Genomic DNA, 16,054 nt, shown 5'->3' on the forward strand with positions numbered 1-16,054 from the left:
TTTTCTTTTCTTTTCTTTTCTTTTCTTTTCTTTTCTTTTCTTTTCTTTTCTTTCGTTTTTAGCAGCTTTCTTGTGGTACAGTTTATTTATCATAAAGTTCCCCATTTTTAAGCGTAAAGTAGCCTTTTTTTTTTTTTTTTTTTTAATGACTTTACAGAGTTGTGCAACCAGCCGTGCGATCTCGTTTTCGAGCATTTCTATCATCTGGGATGTTATGTTGCAAAGTAGGGAAGATGTGTTGTTTGTCTATTGGGCAAGAGTGCGTTCAAACAGGAGCACCAAGAGGATGATGATTTCGAATTTGCTAAATGCACAGCAGTAATACAAAGTTTATGCTGCTTCATTATTAAACACTCGCCTTGATTGTAAATAGTGACCTCTAAAAATGCCTGGAAGATTTATAACAAGGAGGATAGAACTCTATGCATTTCCTGTTTTATAAAAGGTGATGGATTTTCCTAATCTCTCAGAGAGAATCTTGGATTAAGACTCATGGCTGGCTTGGAACGATACAGAGAAGATTTGCAGTCCTGTGCAAGGATATATGTGAATTTGTGAAGCGTTCCAGATGCTTAAAACTTAATGGGGGAAAAACCCCCCTGATACCTAGGCAGAAAAGGTCAATTAGTAGTGTTAGAGTAGCAGGTGTTTGGACTTCATACCATGTTTAGGTTTGACATCTTCCCTGCCCCCCACCCCCCACCCCTCACCCCCCCACCCCAGTCCCATGGCTAAGTTTATTGTATTTGTTCTCTTAGAAAATTGAACACTTTAAAAACCAGGCCCACGTGGCAGCTTGAGTCCCTCTGTTCATGGAGACTGAGAAGTCTCAGCTTGTCTTCACGACACTGGGACACAGGGTGTGGAATGGAGGGTTGAGAGCATGGTGCCAGAGCAAGGGGCCAAGAGTAATGGACTGAAGAGGCGGGGAGCAGGTTGTCCATCTCGTCGAGGAGGAAGGGGGAGTGGCTGCATGCAGCGAGATTCCCCTGGACCCAGCTCTTAAGATCCTTCTTGTGGTGCTCCATGGGGCTGGGATAGGGGAAGTGGATGGCAGGGAAAAGTGGTGCACGTGACAGGGCTGCAGAGGCCACCCCGGAAGAAGGTAGTGCGCCAGCAGGGAGTGGACACAGGACTTGCCAGTGCCTGTCCAGCCCTGCAGGGAGAGGACCAGTGGCTTGGTTGGGGGCTGGGTCCTGCGCGAAGACCTTCGGTGCCTTCACCGCCGGCGCCCCGGCCAAGTGCCGGGTCAGGTCACGCTCCAGACCCTGGAAGCTGGGCTGGCAATGATATTTGCAGAAGGCGCCCGAGTGGCAGTGCAGCGGAGTCAGGTCCCTGGCGGCCATCGTGGCCGAGACCAACCCCAGTAACCGGAGGAACGAGCCCCCCGGGCCGGCGGCTGTGCGTCACGGCCGCCACGCGGGTGCGGCCCAGGTTTGACTTCTGATCGAAAGAAAATATTGGCAACTCCTTGACCTGACTTAAGGCTTGTAGAATTTTTTTTTTTTTTTTTGCTGCGATGGGTAATTCAGATGATTACTTTGGTACTCTAGCTCTGAATCCTATGAATGACCTCTTTCCGTAAATTAGTGTTCATCTAATGATTGTGAAGAAATAGATATTTAGGCCTTAACTCATTATGTTAATGGTCTAGGGGAGATTATACACGTAACTAATTTGTTACCCATTCGTGCGTGTTTCTGATGTGTAAGCCGAGTATCCATTTTAAAACATCATTTATAAGAATGAGTCTGTTGGTTGCTGCTGATGGACTTTGAGATTTTTCCTGATCAGCTTTTTAGCAGTTACAGTGAAGGACATCCCCGCTTCAGCATCTCAATATAATTCTCACCTGGGTTTGTCAGGGAAGCATGCACATCGGTCTTAGAACCCACTGATCAGGAACTCTGGTCTCTGGCTCTGCTGAGGACAGTAGAAGGACCTGACCGTACAAGGGCAACAGTTGAGTTGTACTTTAAAGAAATTCGTTATTTACTTAAAGAGTTGGTTTATACTCTGTGGTATGTATTTTCTCTAAGAGTGTCTTCATTACCAGTTACCTACATTCACCGCTTGTTGTCGATAATAGTTCGTTTTTACGTTCCTCCGATTTCTAAAAGGATAAGATTTGTCATCTTAGTTATGTGTCTGACCCAATTGTAAAGGGGTAAGGAAACTTTTTGCATATCACTCTTAAACAAGATAGCATTTTGTCGGATTGTGGTAGTAATTTCTGAACTGTGAATTGTTGTTTTGATGAATAGCTCTGAAGCTCGTCTCTTTTGCTGAGGGTCAGAAAATCCCAAAGGCCTCCTTGGTGCTGGTGATGCCCCTTCTGCAGATCCTGTCTTCTACTGCCTTGGAAGACTGTATGTCCACGGACGAAGAAGGTCCCTCTAGGCAGCAGTTGGCTGTAAACCTTTTGGAAATAGTACAGCAGGAATCCTGCAGAGACGACCGCCGGAAGGTAATGAGTTCAGCCTTGTTTCTCTTAAGTAAGGTGGCAGTGTGGGACTTAGGTTTGCGCAGGTAATCTCACATCCCGATGAAGTATCTGTTTGGGCGTGGACACCTTGAGCGTTACCATTTGTCAGGCAGTGGTGTAGCTATTAGTATATTCCTCTGGACTGTGAATGGGGAGGGTAAAATCAATTTTGGAAGAGGCATATAATTTTTTTTTTCCCCTCTTTGAATTTCCCGTCTACATGAGTAGTTCAAGGTCCTGAGAAATCCTGCAGAAAAGGAACTAGTTCAATTTAACCTAGTGCTTCTCTGACACATTTGAGCAAGGAATCCTCCTTTCTTGCCGTACTGTTTAATAAGGACAGCGTGGGGGCGCCTGGGTGGCGCAGTCGGTTAAGCGTCCGACTTCAGCCAGGTCACGATCTCGCGGTCCGTGAGTTTGAGCCCCGCGTCGGGCTCTGGGCTGATGGCTCAGAGCCTGGAGCCTGTTTCCGATTCTGTGTCTCCCTCTCTCTCTGCTCCTCCCCTGTTCATGCTCCGTCTCTCTCTGTCCCAAAAATAAATAAACGTTGAAAAAAAAAAAATAAGGACAGCGTGTTGCTGCATCTGGGACAATCCAAGGCTGGGAATCTCAAACGCCTGGAAGTTCTGGCATCTGCAAGAGCTAGGACTTCATTTTTTAAAATGTGGCGCCTTCTGCCATTTTCCTCGGCTTGATGGCTCCCAATGTCTCCCGTGTGTGCCCCCACGCTGCGGCCTTCAGTCGGAAGACTGCAGGTCTGTCCCACTCCATCCGTATTCCTGCCTGCGAGGCATACCTCATTCTGCTTTGTCCATCTCACTGTCTCTGTTGCGATAACGTAAACGTACTGTCAGCGGGTCAGTGGCTGGCTTCTGGGCCTGCATTTGTGAGACCTTTTCTCTTTTGGTATTTGAGTTTTGCCTTCAGTAAAATGTGGGATTATTTCCCAACTACCGGTTTTCTGGGGATTGAATGAGGATTAAAGAAGTAAAACAGGTGAAACATCTTCTGTCTCCGTGGAGAGTGACATTATATAAATGCAGGCGACCGCCACACACGTTGTTTCATCCGAGAAAGCAGGGAAACCTGGAATCACGTATTGTTACATGTTCTAGCAGCAAAACTCCGGGCACTGTGATTCCTTGCTTGAGGGCACAGCAAAAACTAGCCCATAGGCAAATTGGCTGCATACCGCAGCATCCGAATTCCTAATTGTTTGTCCAGAACTTTAAAACTTGACATAGGTAATTCACTTGCAATGAGAGAAGGAAGTTCTCGGGCGCCTGGTGGCTCAGTCAGTTAAGTGTCCGACTTCAGCTCAGGTCACGATCGCGACGTTTGTGAGTTCAAGCCCCGCATGGGGCTCACTGCTGTCAGTGGACAGCCCACTTTGAATCCTCTGTCCCCCTGCCCCTTTGCCCCTCCCCATTAGTGTTTTCTCTCTCTCTCTCTCTCTCTCTCTCTCTCTCTCTCTCAAATAAACATTAAAAAATATTTAAAAAAAATAAGAGGGAAGGAAGTTCTCGTGCCCACTCTAATACAAGTGCGGCCTGGGTTTTCTTTCTTCTTCTTCTTCTTTTTTTTTTTTTTAATTTTTTTTTTTAAATTTTTTTTTTCAACGTTTTTATTTATTTTTGGGACAGAGAGAGACAGAGCATGAACAGGGGAGGGGCAGAGAGAGAGGGAGACACAGAATCGGAAACGGGCTCCAGGCTCTGAGCCATCAGCCCAGAGCCCGACGCGGGGCTCGAACTCACGGACCGCGAGATCGTGACCTGGCTGAAGTCGGACGCTTAACCGACTGCACCACCCAGGCGCCCCTTAAATTACTTTTTAAAAATGTTTTTATTGTGTTGTTGTTGCTGATAGTTAAATTGTATATGTAATTTTTAAAATATTTATTTGTTTTTGAGAGAGATGAGAGCGAGAGAGACAGACGGAGAGTGAGCAGGGGAGGTGCAGAGAGAGAAGGAGACACAGAATCGGAAGCAGGCTCCAGGCCCCGAGCTGTCAGCACAGAGCCCAACACGGGGCTCCAACTCACGAGCAGTGAGATTATGACCTGAGCAGAAGTCAGATGCTTAACCTACTGAGCCACCCAGGTGCCCCGCCCAGGTTTTCTAATAGCCTTTTACTTTCCCGCCTGATTGGCTGGTACAGAACAATAATTGTATTCTGGATGGGGGCAGGGCAGGCTATACTTAGGTCTAAGAGTTCTGTTCTTTTAGCTCGTAAGTGATATGTTTTGAGAATCACTCTGACCAGAATACACGGGTGCTCAGTTGACTATTCGCCTAGGTGTGTGGGAATCGTATTCATTAACACTAACAGCTGGACTCTGTCTCCAGCAGCTGGTGAAGAGGGAGGAGGAAGGAAGACCATTAGGGCTATAAACATTCTCCCGATGATAATGTGCTGCTTTGTGGACGCTCGGCGTAGTTACGATCACCATTTTTTAAAAATGTAAGCCACGGTTTACTGATGGCTTTTCTTCTGCACCTGTCCAGGCCTTTATATTCCAAGCATACCTATAAATTTAACAGGATGCAATGCCTCTGAGTCTCTCCCTGAATCTTTGCTTTTGCACATAATGCTCTTTTGTCTCCTTTGCCTGACCTACTCATTCTTCAAGACTCGGCCAAACATTCTCAGCCTCCTGGAGTCCGAATTCATTACCCTCTCCTCTGCGTCCCCAGCACTTACAACATTACTCACTTGTGCTGTGTCTTAACTTAGGGGGCTACGTATTTGTATCTCCAGCTATGCCGTGAGCTCATCGAGGGAAAGAATCGTGACCCTTTTCACACTTCACCTTTATTTTCTAAGCACATTAAAATCGAAATTGCAACAGTTGTTGAACTTTTTGTATTTTTCCACACCAGTGTTTTTTTTGCTTTATCTTTTTCAGCTGATCGTAGAAAGAGCATTCAAAAATACTTTAGCCGGCTGTTAATTGAATACTCTATTTTTCACATACTTAAATAAGCTAGGATGTTGCCGATATATCTTGGTATCCTCAATACCTAACACCTTGTTTACCACATGATAGACATTCAGTAAATTTCTATTCAGTGAGGAATGTGTGCTTCTAATAAGGATACAGATCTTTTTATTATCTTTACATATTACAGAAAGACCTGGGGCTCCTGGCTGGCTTAGTCAGTTGAGCATCTGACTCTTGATTTTGGCTCAGGTCACAATCCCAAGCTCGTGGGGTTGAACCCCACATTGGACTCTGCTGAGCATGGAGCCTACTTAAGAGTCTGTCTCCCACCTCCTCTGCCCCGCCTCCAATTGCACCTGTGTGCACGCACACACTCTTTCTCTCTCTCTCTCACAAAAAGACCTTTGTACAAAACCACAGATGTTGTTTTTTTATTATTTTTAGATGGGTGTCTCTGACTTAGCACGTTTGTTTTAGAACTAGAGCAGTTCTTGAAAAAAAATTTTTTTTTTTACATTTATTTTTGAGAGAGAGAGACAGAGCACAAGTTGGGGAGGGGCAGAGAGAGAAGGAGACACAGAATCTGAAGCAGGCTCCAGGCTCCGAGCTGACAGTACAGAGCCCGACGCAGGGCTCGAACTCACCAGCCGTGAGATCATGACCTGAGCCGAAGTTGGACGCTTAACCGACTGAGCCACTCAGGCGCCCTTAGAGCAATTCTTCAAAAGCCCAATTCTTCTGATGAATGAAAACGAGGGTAAATATCTTGTACCATGTGATTCTGTATTAACCTATCCATTTCTGAAGGGTTGATAACCGTGAAATTGAGCACATTTTAACTTCTAATTTTTGAGAATTAAAAAATGTAAGATACCAGAACAGCCACTCATCTTATTTTTAAAGATTCACATAATCTAGTAAGCTTGTACTGTTTTTTAGTGGTGTGTGGGAAACAGGATCCTGTCTCTTAGGCTATTAAATGTGATATTTAAAACTATCTTTGTGCTTTTCTGGGTTAAAAAAAAATATCAGACACTAGTTATAAATTCTAATGTGTTTAAAATCATTTTTTTACTTGTTTTAATGTTTATTTATTTTTGAGAGAGACGGAGGGCGAGCAGGGGAGAGGGCAGAGAGAGAGGAAGACGCAGAATCCGAAGCAGGCTCCAGGCTCTGAGCTGTCAGCACAGAGCCTGATGTGGGGCTCAAACCCACGAACTGTGAGATCATGACCTGAGCCGAAGTCAGACGCTCAACCAACTGAGCCACCCAGGCGCCCTGAGATCCAGATTTTTAACTATTTAACTGTAGAGCCTACATCCTTTTGCCTCCACTTTGATTTTTTTGTTGTTGGCATGGTAATTTATAATCTTTTGTGCTGAACTTGGGAGTAAATAGAACAGAGTTTGAGATTTATAGGCAAGCACTAAGTCCTAGTACATTAAAATAAACTGGTTTCTTAAAAGCTTTGGTTGGCACTGAAAAGGAATTAGTAAGTCGTTGATCTTGTACATCTAACATTGCCTCTGACTAACATGGATACTGAGGTTGGTGTGGATTTTCCTTTGGTGATAAGTAGCCCTCCCAAAGCTCTCCACTCTTGACTGGATTCTTCATAGAGCTATAGAGCAGAAAGAGCCTCTTGAAGCCATGTCTAGTCCGGTCGTCTGCTTGTGGTCTGGTGAGTGATGAAATCCTCTCTTCAGAAAGCCTGTCCTTCTTTTAAGGGACTCCCGATTGGAGTTTCTGTGTTCCCCCTTCTGATAAAATCCTGGCTCCATTTGGGTTAAGCCTATTTCAGAGACTATTGCAGATGAGGGTTATTCTTCAAAATTAATGAAAATCTATATTCACTGAATTCACAATTTCTTCTGCAGACCCCTTTAGACAAAGAAGTACTATCAGATGTCTGTCTTATTGTTAATACTTAACAGACTTGAACGTTTTTATTACAAGCTTTTTAGAATGAAGGTTCTCAACTAATATCTGTGAAAGATGCTTTACAACCATTTAATATTCATTTAGATTTTGTTTTCTTATGGGTTCTTCTTTATTTTTTACTGAGATGTCATTCACCGAACATAAACCTCTTTTATTTTTAAACACCTGCTTTCTCCTCTAAAACAAAGTGCCGGCCAGCACTTTCACAGACCCTTCTCCGGGCTGTGGGGTCATGATTTGGTGGCTGGTACTTTTGAGAAAACCCTGAGTTGCATCCTTGCTCTGGGCCTGTGCCAGGGGCAGCTGTCATTCACTGGGACACAGAGACTGTTCTGTGATGTCTCATTCAACATTGTGCTTTTCGCCTGCTGTTCTAACCTTTAGGCAAACAAACAGACAAAACACAGAGCCTAAACATCAACCTAATACTTCGAGTAAAGCAGGATGGCTTTTCTGTTTCCATACGTTTACTCTTACATGTCTGTGTAACGTTGCCGCTTGCGACTCAATTTATGGTTCATGGTGATTTCCAATTATTTTCTTTTATACTCCTCTCTACCGGCTTTATTTTTCTCTCCTAAAGATGACAGTGATAATATTTCCCTGTATTTGCAACTTGAGATACTGTGCTAGGTGCTTTACTGTGTCATCATCTACCTCAGAGATCTTGGCAGGAAGGTAGTCATTACTTCCATTTTACGAATGAGCCAAGTAAGGCTCAGAGATTGTGGAAGAGACAGTAGCTGGCATGGCTGTGCTAAAGTCCTGGCTTTTAAATCTCCGGTCCAATGCTGTTTGTCATTTATCGAAAGAATTGGACTCTAGGGGCGCCTGAGTGGCTCCGTCGGTTGAGCATCGGACTTTGGCTCAGGTCACGATCTCGCAGTTGGTGGGTTTGAGCCCCGCGTCGTGCTCTGTGCTGACGGCTCGGAGCCAGGGGCCTGCTTTGGATTCTGTGTCTCCCTCTCTCTCTCTGCCCCTCCCCCGCTCATGGTCTGTCTGTCTGTCTGTCTCTGAAATATAAAACAAAATGTAAAAAAAAATTCAAAGAAAAAAATTTGATTCTAATCTTTTATGAATTCCATCTTTGGTTAGGGGAAGTATTTTGAGAGAGAGCTATAGTAAATGTAAATATTTAATTTTACAAATTTAATTTTTAAAAATTGTAGCACATTAAAGTGGTTCCAAAATTACAAAATCATATACAGTGAAAAGCTTCCCTCTTACTCTTGATTCTGGTTGTTTAGTTCCCAGCCTCTCATCAAACAGGTAATGATTAGTGGGTATTAATTTCTTTTGTATTGGCCTCCTACTTTTCTTTGCATACACAAGCAAATACAGATATATAGTCCCGCCCCCCCCCCCCCGTTAAAAAAAAATAATTGATAGCATTCCAGGCACATTATCTGCATCTTATATTTTCATATCAGATCTTTTCGTATCCATAAAGATAGCTTCTTGATTTGTTTTTACAGTGGGGTTTACTTTCAAATGTTGTCTCTGCTCTAAAGCATATACCTGAGATAATTGAACACCTACGTCCTCACAAAAACTTTTACAGGACTGTTGATAGCAGCATTCCTCGTAATAGCCAAAAAGTGATAACCACCCCATGTCCATTGATTGATGAGTGGATAAAAACATGGTACGTCCATACAATGGAATATTATTTGCCCACGGAAAGAAATGAGGTATTGACACAAGTTACAGCCTGGCGGAACCTGGAAAAGATGCTATGTGAAAGGAGCCAGCCACCAGAAAACACATATTGTGCGGTTCCTATTATATGAAATAGCCAGAATAGAAACAAAATAAATTAATTAGTGGATTGCCAGGGGCTGCGAGGGTGGTGTTGGGGGAATGAGGAGTGACTGTTAATGGGTGTGGGGTTTCCTTTTGGGTGAGGAAAATTAGTTGTGGTGATTGTTCCACTAGTCCATGAATTATGAAAATTCGCTGAATTTGAAATTTTTTTTTTAACGTTTATTTATTTTAGAGACAGAGAGAGACAGAGCATGAACGGGGGAGGGGCAGAGAGAGAGAGAGACACAGAATCGGAAGCAGGCTCCAGGTTCCGAGCCATCAGCCCAGAGCCTGATGCAGGGCTCGAACTCACAGACTGTGAGATCGTGACCTGAGCTGAAGTCAGGTGCTCAACTGACTGAGCCACCCAGGCGCCCCGAAAATTCACTGAATTTTAAACTTTATTTATTTTTTTTTTAAATGTGTTTAAATTTATTTTTGAAGGAGAGCGAGAGAGACAGAGCATGAGCAGGGGAGGAGCAGAGAGAGAGAGGGAGACACAGATTCGAAGCAGGCTCCAGGCCCTATGCTGTCAGCAAAGAGCCCGATGCGGGGCTCGAACTCATGAACCGCGAGATCATGACCTGAGCTGAAGTCGGATGCTCAACCGACTGAGCCACCCAGGCGCCCCTAAACTTTTATGTTTTGAGAGAGAGAGAGAGAGAGAGCGTGAGTGGGGGAGGGGCAGAGGGAGAGGGAGAGAGAGAATCTTAAGCAGGTTCCATGCCCAGTACAAAGCCCAATGTGGAGCTTGATCTCATGACCGTGAGATCATGACCTAAGCTGAAATCAAGAGTTGGACACTTAACCGACTGAGCCACCCAGGTGTCCCAATAAAGCCATTATTTAAAAAATTTCAGAGGTGCCTGGATGGCACCTTCAGTCAGGTCACCTTCTGACGTTCTTCATTCAGAAGAACATGTGACTCAATTTCCGGGTCATGAGTTCACTTTAAAGGAAAAAGAAAAAAAAAAGGAAAGAGGAAAAAAAAAACTTCTATAAAGCTTAATTTTTACTTCGCATCCTTTTAGTTGTTACCATATAAATCAGCTTCTAATAACTGGACAGGTAGATTCTAGATACTTCGAGTTTGTTTCATCACATTCTAAGTGAATTGAATTATTTCATTAGCAGGCAATCTGTAATGCTTCTTTAATGTCTGTGGCTTCTCCTTAGCCATTTTGCGCATTGCTCACGCTGGCCGAGTTCTGTCTATTCTCTGTCCCTGACTGCTCTACTTCCTTTCTGTGAGGAGCCATTTCTCAGGTTGACTTCAGCATACCATCTTCTTTGGGTGTCATTTCACTCTAGAGCTGTCATTTCTTATTGTAGGAGCTATTCACAGTTATTCGTATTCTCCGGTTCCAGCTGAACTAACTCGGTTCCTATCTATCAACATACTGTTTTGTTACCAAAATGAACTGTCCTCAGTCTAAGTCTGCCACCTGCCCAGGGTTGCCTCTTACCGAAGCTGGAGCTGGGCAGATACAGTGACTTTTTTTTCCCCTTTGTATCTTCCCTCTCACTGGCAAATACTTTTTTAGTGATAGTGAGTTCTCTTCAAATTCTGTTGCCTCTGGATCTTGTGTATGGGATCCCTTTTTTTTTTTTTTTTTTTTTTTCCCTGCCTTAGCTGGGAGTGAATGGTAAACAGGAGGAAAAGTTGAAAGAATCTGTCCTAGAGTTCCATCTCACAACTGTTCTTTTTGCGTAATCCTCTTAGCTTAGTTACATGCTGAGAAGTTTTTGGCAGGAAATCAAAAATTTCGTATTTTGTTGGAAGGATTGATTTCTTACGATGGAAGTATAAAAATAAATGAATATATTTCTGACAAGCACACTTTCTTCACTTATTCATGCCTTTTTTTTTGTTTTTGTTGTTGTTTTTTTCAGCTCTCCTACAAGCTTGCGTTCCCCATAACCGGCATGTATGGATCAATATTTACAGCCTGGAGGATCCTCGAAGTAATGAGAGAAAAGTCTGCTGCAAGTGACTGGTTGTTTTCTGTAGAGTCCTTGCTCCCTATAACCACAGTAATCCCTGCGCATGTTTTTCTTGTGTTGGCTCACCTCCTTGTTGAAGATCAAGGACAAAATCTTCGCCAAATACTGAAGGTCACTACAGAATTGGCCCAAGCAGATTCCTCTCAGGTAAAGTAAGAAAATAATGGGACAGTAATAGGAGTAAAGCTTAACTGTTGGAATTGTCGGTTTTTCTTAGTTCGTGGATGATTCTTCTCAAAGTTTTAAATTATGGGTTGATTCCTTTGTTTAGGATGGTGGGCTATCTTTATCTTCTCAATTTGTTCATTTTTGTCCTTACACTGAATTGATGTATGCTTAACGATGCACGCGTTTCCTTCATGAAAACACACTTGACACTGAAATCTACACATGATGCTATTGTGGTATTATTGTTTTTTGGTAGATTGGCTAATCTGCAACACTTTTGTTAACTCTTGCGGCCTGTTCCCAGATGAATATCCCTTAGTTCTAATATTGATCTTTTAAAGTGGATGCAGATTAATCAATTTAGGATAAAGGTACCTATGCAGTAGGCATCGATCTCTTTTTGACTTCTGGCAATTTGATTCTGTCTTGATTCATTCCCTTAATAAGCTAAAAAATAGTTCTTGCTATCTATGATAATGATCAACATGGTGGGATTCTTCCTATCTGCACAGATCTTGGAGCGTAACCAGCAGCATTGTCTAGTCTTAGACGTTAATAAGACTCCCCCCGCCCCCCGCCCACCTTTTGTAACTAACCTTATCCTTGGTAAAGTAATCTAACTTTTTCCCACTGGATAGACTCTCAAGAACTAACTTCCTTTGAAGGGAAAGGCTTCCTAACCATATAGGCATGGTATTTTTATTATTCTGTTTATTAGTATCTGTGCTGATGCTTCTTTTTAAACATGGTGAAGAAAAAGTTCATCTCTTTATGGAAAATGTGTGTTTCCTACAGGACAAAATTCAGTTGATAGAGACAGGATAAAAGTGATTAAGATATGAAGTGAATGTATTTGGATTCTTTTTATTCCCAGCTTGTTATGCTCATTCTTTTTAGTCAAGTGAGGAACCATTGATCTATCTATAAAAAGTTTTCCTTCGGACTAGACCTCTTGTGGTCTGATGTTTCCAAGTGGATTTGTGATGGTCTCAAAGTACCTTTGTGTCCTGGTGTGTGCATAATGTGAGTCATTTCAATTTGCTTCCTACTTTATTTCTCCCTTTACATGCTGTAGCGATTGTGCTTCTAATAGATGTGTTGTTTCAGTGCTGACACCTTATAAGATAATACCTTTATAATAGTTAATGCACAGATAATGCCTGGAGACTATCTAAAGAAGTCCTGTGGTAGGTTACCTGACCTGTGTATGCCACTGATGTAAAACATATATTACATCAAATTCTGTGTTGATTATCAGGAAATGCTTGGGTCTTTGAAATTCTAGGGTGACATTTTTGGTTATAAGTAATGGCGACACGTCTGTCTTAAATAGTTTTTATTAGCTCCAGAATTTAGAAAAAGCATGACCTAGACAGTATACCCATGGTAGAGTTTCTTTGTTTCCTCTGTGAATTGGCTGGAAGCCCGAAGCCTTATAACCTTATATTCATAGCCCAAAAGGAAGAGAGAGACGTAGAGGTGTTTGGATTGACCTCATTGGGTCGTGTGCCCATACTGAATCAACCATTGTGGCAGGATAATGGGGCACTTTAATTGGCCATCCTAAGTAGAATGGAAGTGGGTGAAGGGTCAATCCTGAATGCCACCGTGATCATGTGGATTGAGGGTGGGATGATCCCCCAAAAGAAAAACCGTTTCCTGGCAGTAAAAGTGGGGATATGCTAAATAGGCCAAAAATGTAGCGGTGAACGTCTCAGCCGGTGTTGTGGGAGCTCTGAACTGGTGTGAGGGCGTTTCAGGTATGTCAAAGTCCTCACCCCTCTGAGCTCTCGGGCGGCCGTGTAGTAGTCTAAGCTCAGGGTGCTGGCTTGGCTGGTAGCCTCTCTGACCCCCTGGGGTTTCAGGAATTTACCCCACACTCCTTATAAGCCTGATTTTTCATGTGTGCCACGAAATAGAAAAGGTGGGGAAGTACTAACGTGACCATCAGGTTTGTTTATCTTTTTCAATAAACGTTTAAGAAGCAGTGGTCGAAATCGAAGTTGGTATGTTCCACTTCTGTTGACGATCTCTTGGGTAGTTTGGAAAGAAGTGAGAAACAACGAGTGTAATTGTGCCGTTACGATGAATAGTAGGGTGCAGTGCTTAAATAGTTCCTCAGCTTCATGCATAAGCAAAGGCAGTGTCATTAAGAAGAACTTAGAAGTGGAGTTTTTGTGAAAAGGAGCATCCTTGAACTAGGAGATAGTGTTGTGTTTCCTCACTTCTCCTTTTGAAGTGACCATTTCATATCCTTTCATGGGACTCGGGTTACGGGTAAAGTAGCCAAAAAGAGAGGACCGAATATTTGGAAAGAGCAAGTCTTCTAATTGTGAGCAGATATTTGGAATAGACTCAGTCGAAACGAGTTATGATTGTAATCTGTTATTGGTGGGTTGTTTCTCTTTCGTTCACTGAGTTGACAAGTCTGCCTGAAGCTTATGAATTTTTATGTGGTGTTTATCTGTTCTCACCATAGAGGAAGAAGCTATATTATGTTTAAGCAGTCATTGGCTCAAATTCATGGGGCAGTTTATACTACAGAAAAGTCTGAGACTACTACTAAGGGGAAGCTAAGTAAATAGGTAGGTAAGAGCAGGAATTTCGAGGCTGTCTTTCACCTCTGTTTTGGTGGTCACTTAACCACTGTGGTAGAACTCGTTGAGGTGCAGTATGCTTGCTGAAGATCGACTTTGTGTGACATCTTAATTGATTGAAAGAATCCTACTGTAAGCTCTTGTGAGAGAAAACATTTGAAAAGCTTGAACGTGACGAAGTATGTTTTGGTATGCTTGTTATTATCATTATAAAGTATCAACTGAAGTTATTTTTAGTGCCTGTGAATGGTAGTACAAGTCAGTATCTACTAGTAATGTGATGTGAGTGTTCATAATGCTAAGAAAACGGGCTTTTGCATGCATCAGACATTTATTTTTTTTTAATTTTTTTTTTTAACATTTATTTATTTTTGAGACAGAGAGAGACAGAGCATGAATGGGGGAGGGTCAGAGAGAGAGGGAGACACAGAATCTGAAACAGGCTCCAGGCTCTGAGCTGTCAGCACAGAGCCCGACATGGGGCTCAAACCCACGGACCGCGAGATCATGACCTGAGCCAAAGTCGGCCGCTTAACCGACTGAGCCACCCAGGCGCCCCCATCAGACATTTATTAAGCAGACACTGCATGCCTTATGCCTCATGTAAGTACCTATCTTGGTTTGTGAGTAATATTCATTTAGTTAACACATGACGATGATGATGATTTTAATTTAAATTCAAGTTAGTCGACATACAGTGTGGTCTTGGCTTCAGGAGTAGAACCCAGTGATTGATCTCTTACATATGACACCCAGCGCTCATCCCAAAAAGTGCCCTCCTTAACGCCCATCACCCATTTACCCCATCCCCACACAGAAAATGGGCTTTTTGAAAAAAGTGATGATGTTACTTCTTACTAATCATGCGTTTTGATGCCTCTTCCTGCTCAGTGAGTTTTCATCCTTGTCTCTCACCCGGTTCCCCTGGGTCATGCATTTTCCATTGGGATTTATAGCTTTAGGGCCGTGGAAGACTAGTGGAGTTAAGTGGTCTGAAGGGAAGTTGACTCTGTCAGTACTATTTTAGAGTTAACTAGACGCAGATGATGATGTTAAAATAGTTACCCAAAGACACAACAATAAATCGACACTTGAAAATAATAGGCAACTCTTCCCCCTCCCCCACCCCCACATCTAGAAGTGCTGTCAGTAGTTACTAATCCTAACAGTTTTCTTACCCAGAGAAATATCTCTTACTCGTGAGATTTAATGTGCAGAAGACACAAGCTCAGGTCAGGCAGCACTCGGTAAAAGTTAAGTGTCTTTTACCTTCTCGGAGGGAATGTTCTGGGGAGATATCCAAGAATGAGCATCCTGTGTAAATTTCCGTGGAAGTCTTGAAGGTTTTAAACGCGTCAATTTAGTTTAGAGAGAGGTTTTTGTATCATGGCCTATGCTTATAATAAATGAGAGTGCCGTCTATTTCTTAAATTAGTGTTTTTTTCTGGAAATAGAAGTTGATAGATTTGTGTGCTTTTTGGTTATGTTTATATAATAGCTCCTGCTTGTCTGATACTGAGTAATGTTATTTTCATACGTTTTGATAGAAGTCATTCAGGCTGCCTTGAGGGATGCCTGAATGAGAATTAAAGCACATGGCTTCATGGCTCATGTACAGTAACGTCCAGTTGGCCTTATTCTTTCCTCTTCACCGAGCTATTTACTACCCCTATGGTTTGTTCAGGACCTGGTTTCATCTGGTGTGAAATCATTGGTAGTGAATGTTAAAAACGGACTTTACCGAGTTAATTAAGGGATGATGTAGACGGTAGGCCTAAATGAGGACATTTTCTGAGCTTTACGGCTTTTATTTTTATTTATTTTTATTTATTTTTTAGAGAGACAATGAGAGTATGAGCAGGGGGAGAGGGACACAGGGAGAAAGAGAATCTTTTTTTCTTTTCTTTGTATAATAAATTTTATTTATTTTTACTTATTTATTTTTTAATTTTATTTTTTTAAATTTACATCCAAATTAGTTAGCATCTAGTGCAACAATGATTTCAGGAGTAGATTCCTTAATGCCCCTTATCCACTGAGTTCCCCCCCCTCCCCCACAACCCCTCCAGTAACCCTCTGTTTGTCGTCCATATTTGAGTTTCTTCTGCTCTG

At 42.6% G+C, this 16,054-nt stretch overlaps 1 protein-coding gene and 1 pseudogene across 4 annotated transcripts in view; both read left to right on the forward strand.

The window, feature by feature from the left end:
* Positions 1 to 16,054, forward strand: part of FOCAD (focadhesin) — a 316,309-nt gene that overhangs the window by 91,566 nt on the left and 208,689 nt on the right. For all 4 annotated transcript variants that reach the window (XM_040481365.1, XM_040481366.1, XM_040481368.1 and 1 more), the window contains 2 exons: positions 2,265 to 2,467; positions 11,067 to 11,324. In XM_040481365.1, the coding sequence (XP_040337299.1) occupies positions 2,265 to 2,467; positions 11,067 to 11,324 (461 nt within the window). The remainder of the gene's footprint in view (positions 1 to 2,264; positions 2,468 to 11,066; positions 11,325 to 16,054) is intronic.
* On the forward strand, positions 476 to 574 carry LOC121035218 (uncharacterized; annotated as a pseudogene).

The sequence above is a fragment of the Herpailurus yagouaroundi genome, unplaced genomic scaffold (assembly GCF_014898765.1).
Source record: "Herpailurus yagouaroundi ecotype Mexico unplaced genomic scaffold, PumYag 160, whole genome shotgun sequence".
In the NCBI taxonomy this organism is placed as follows: Eukaryota; Metazoa; Chordata; class Mammalia; order Carnivora; family Felidae; genus Herpailurus; species Herpailurus yagouaroundi.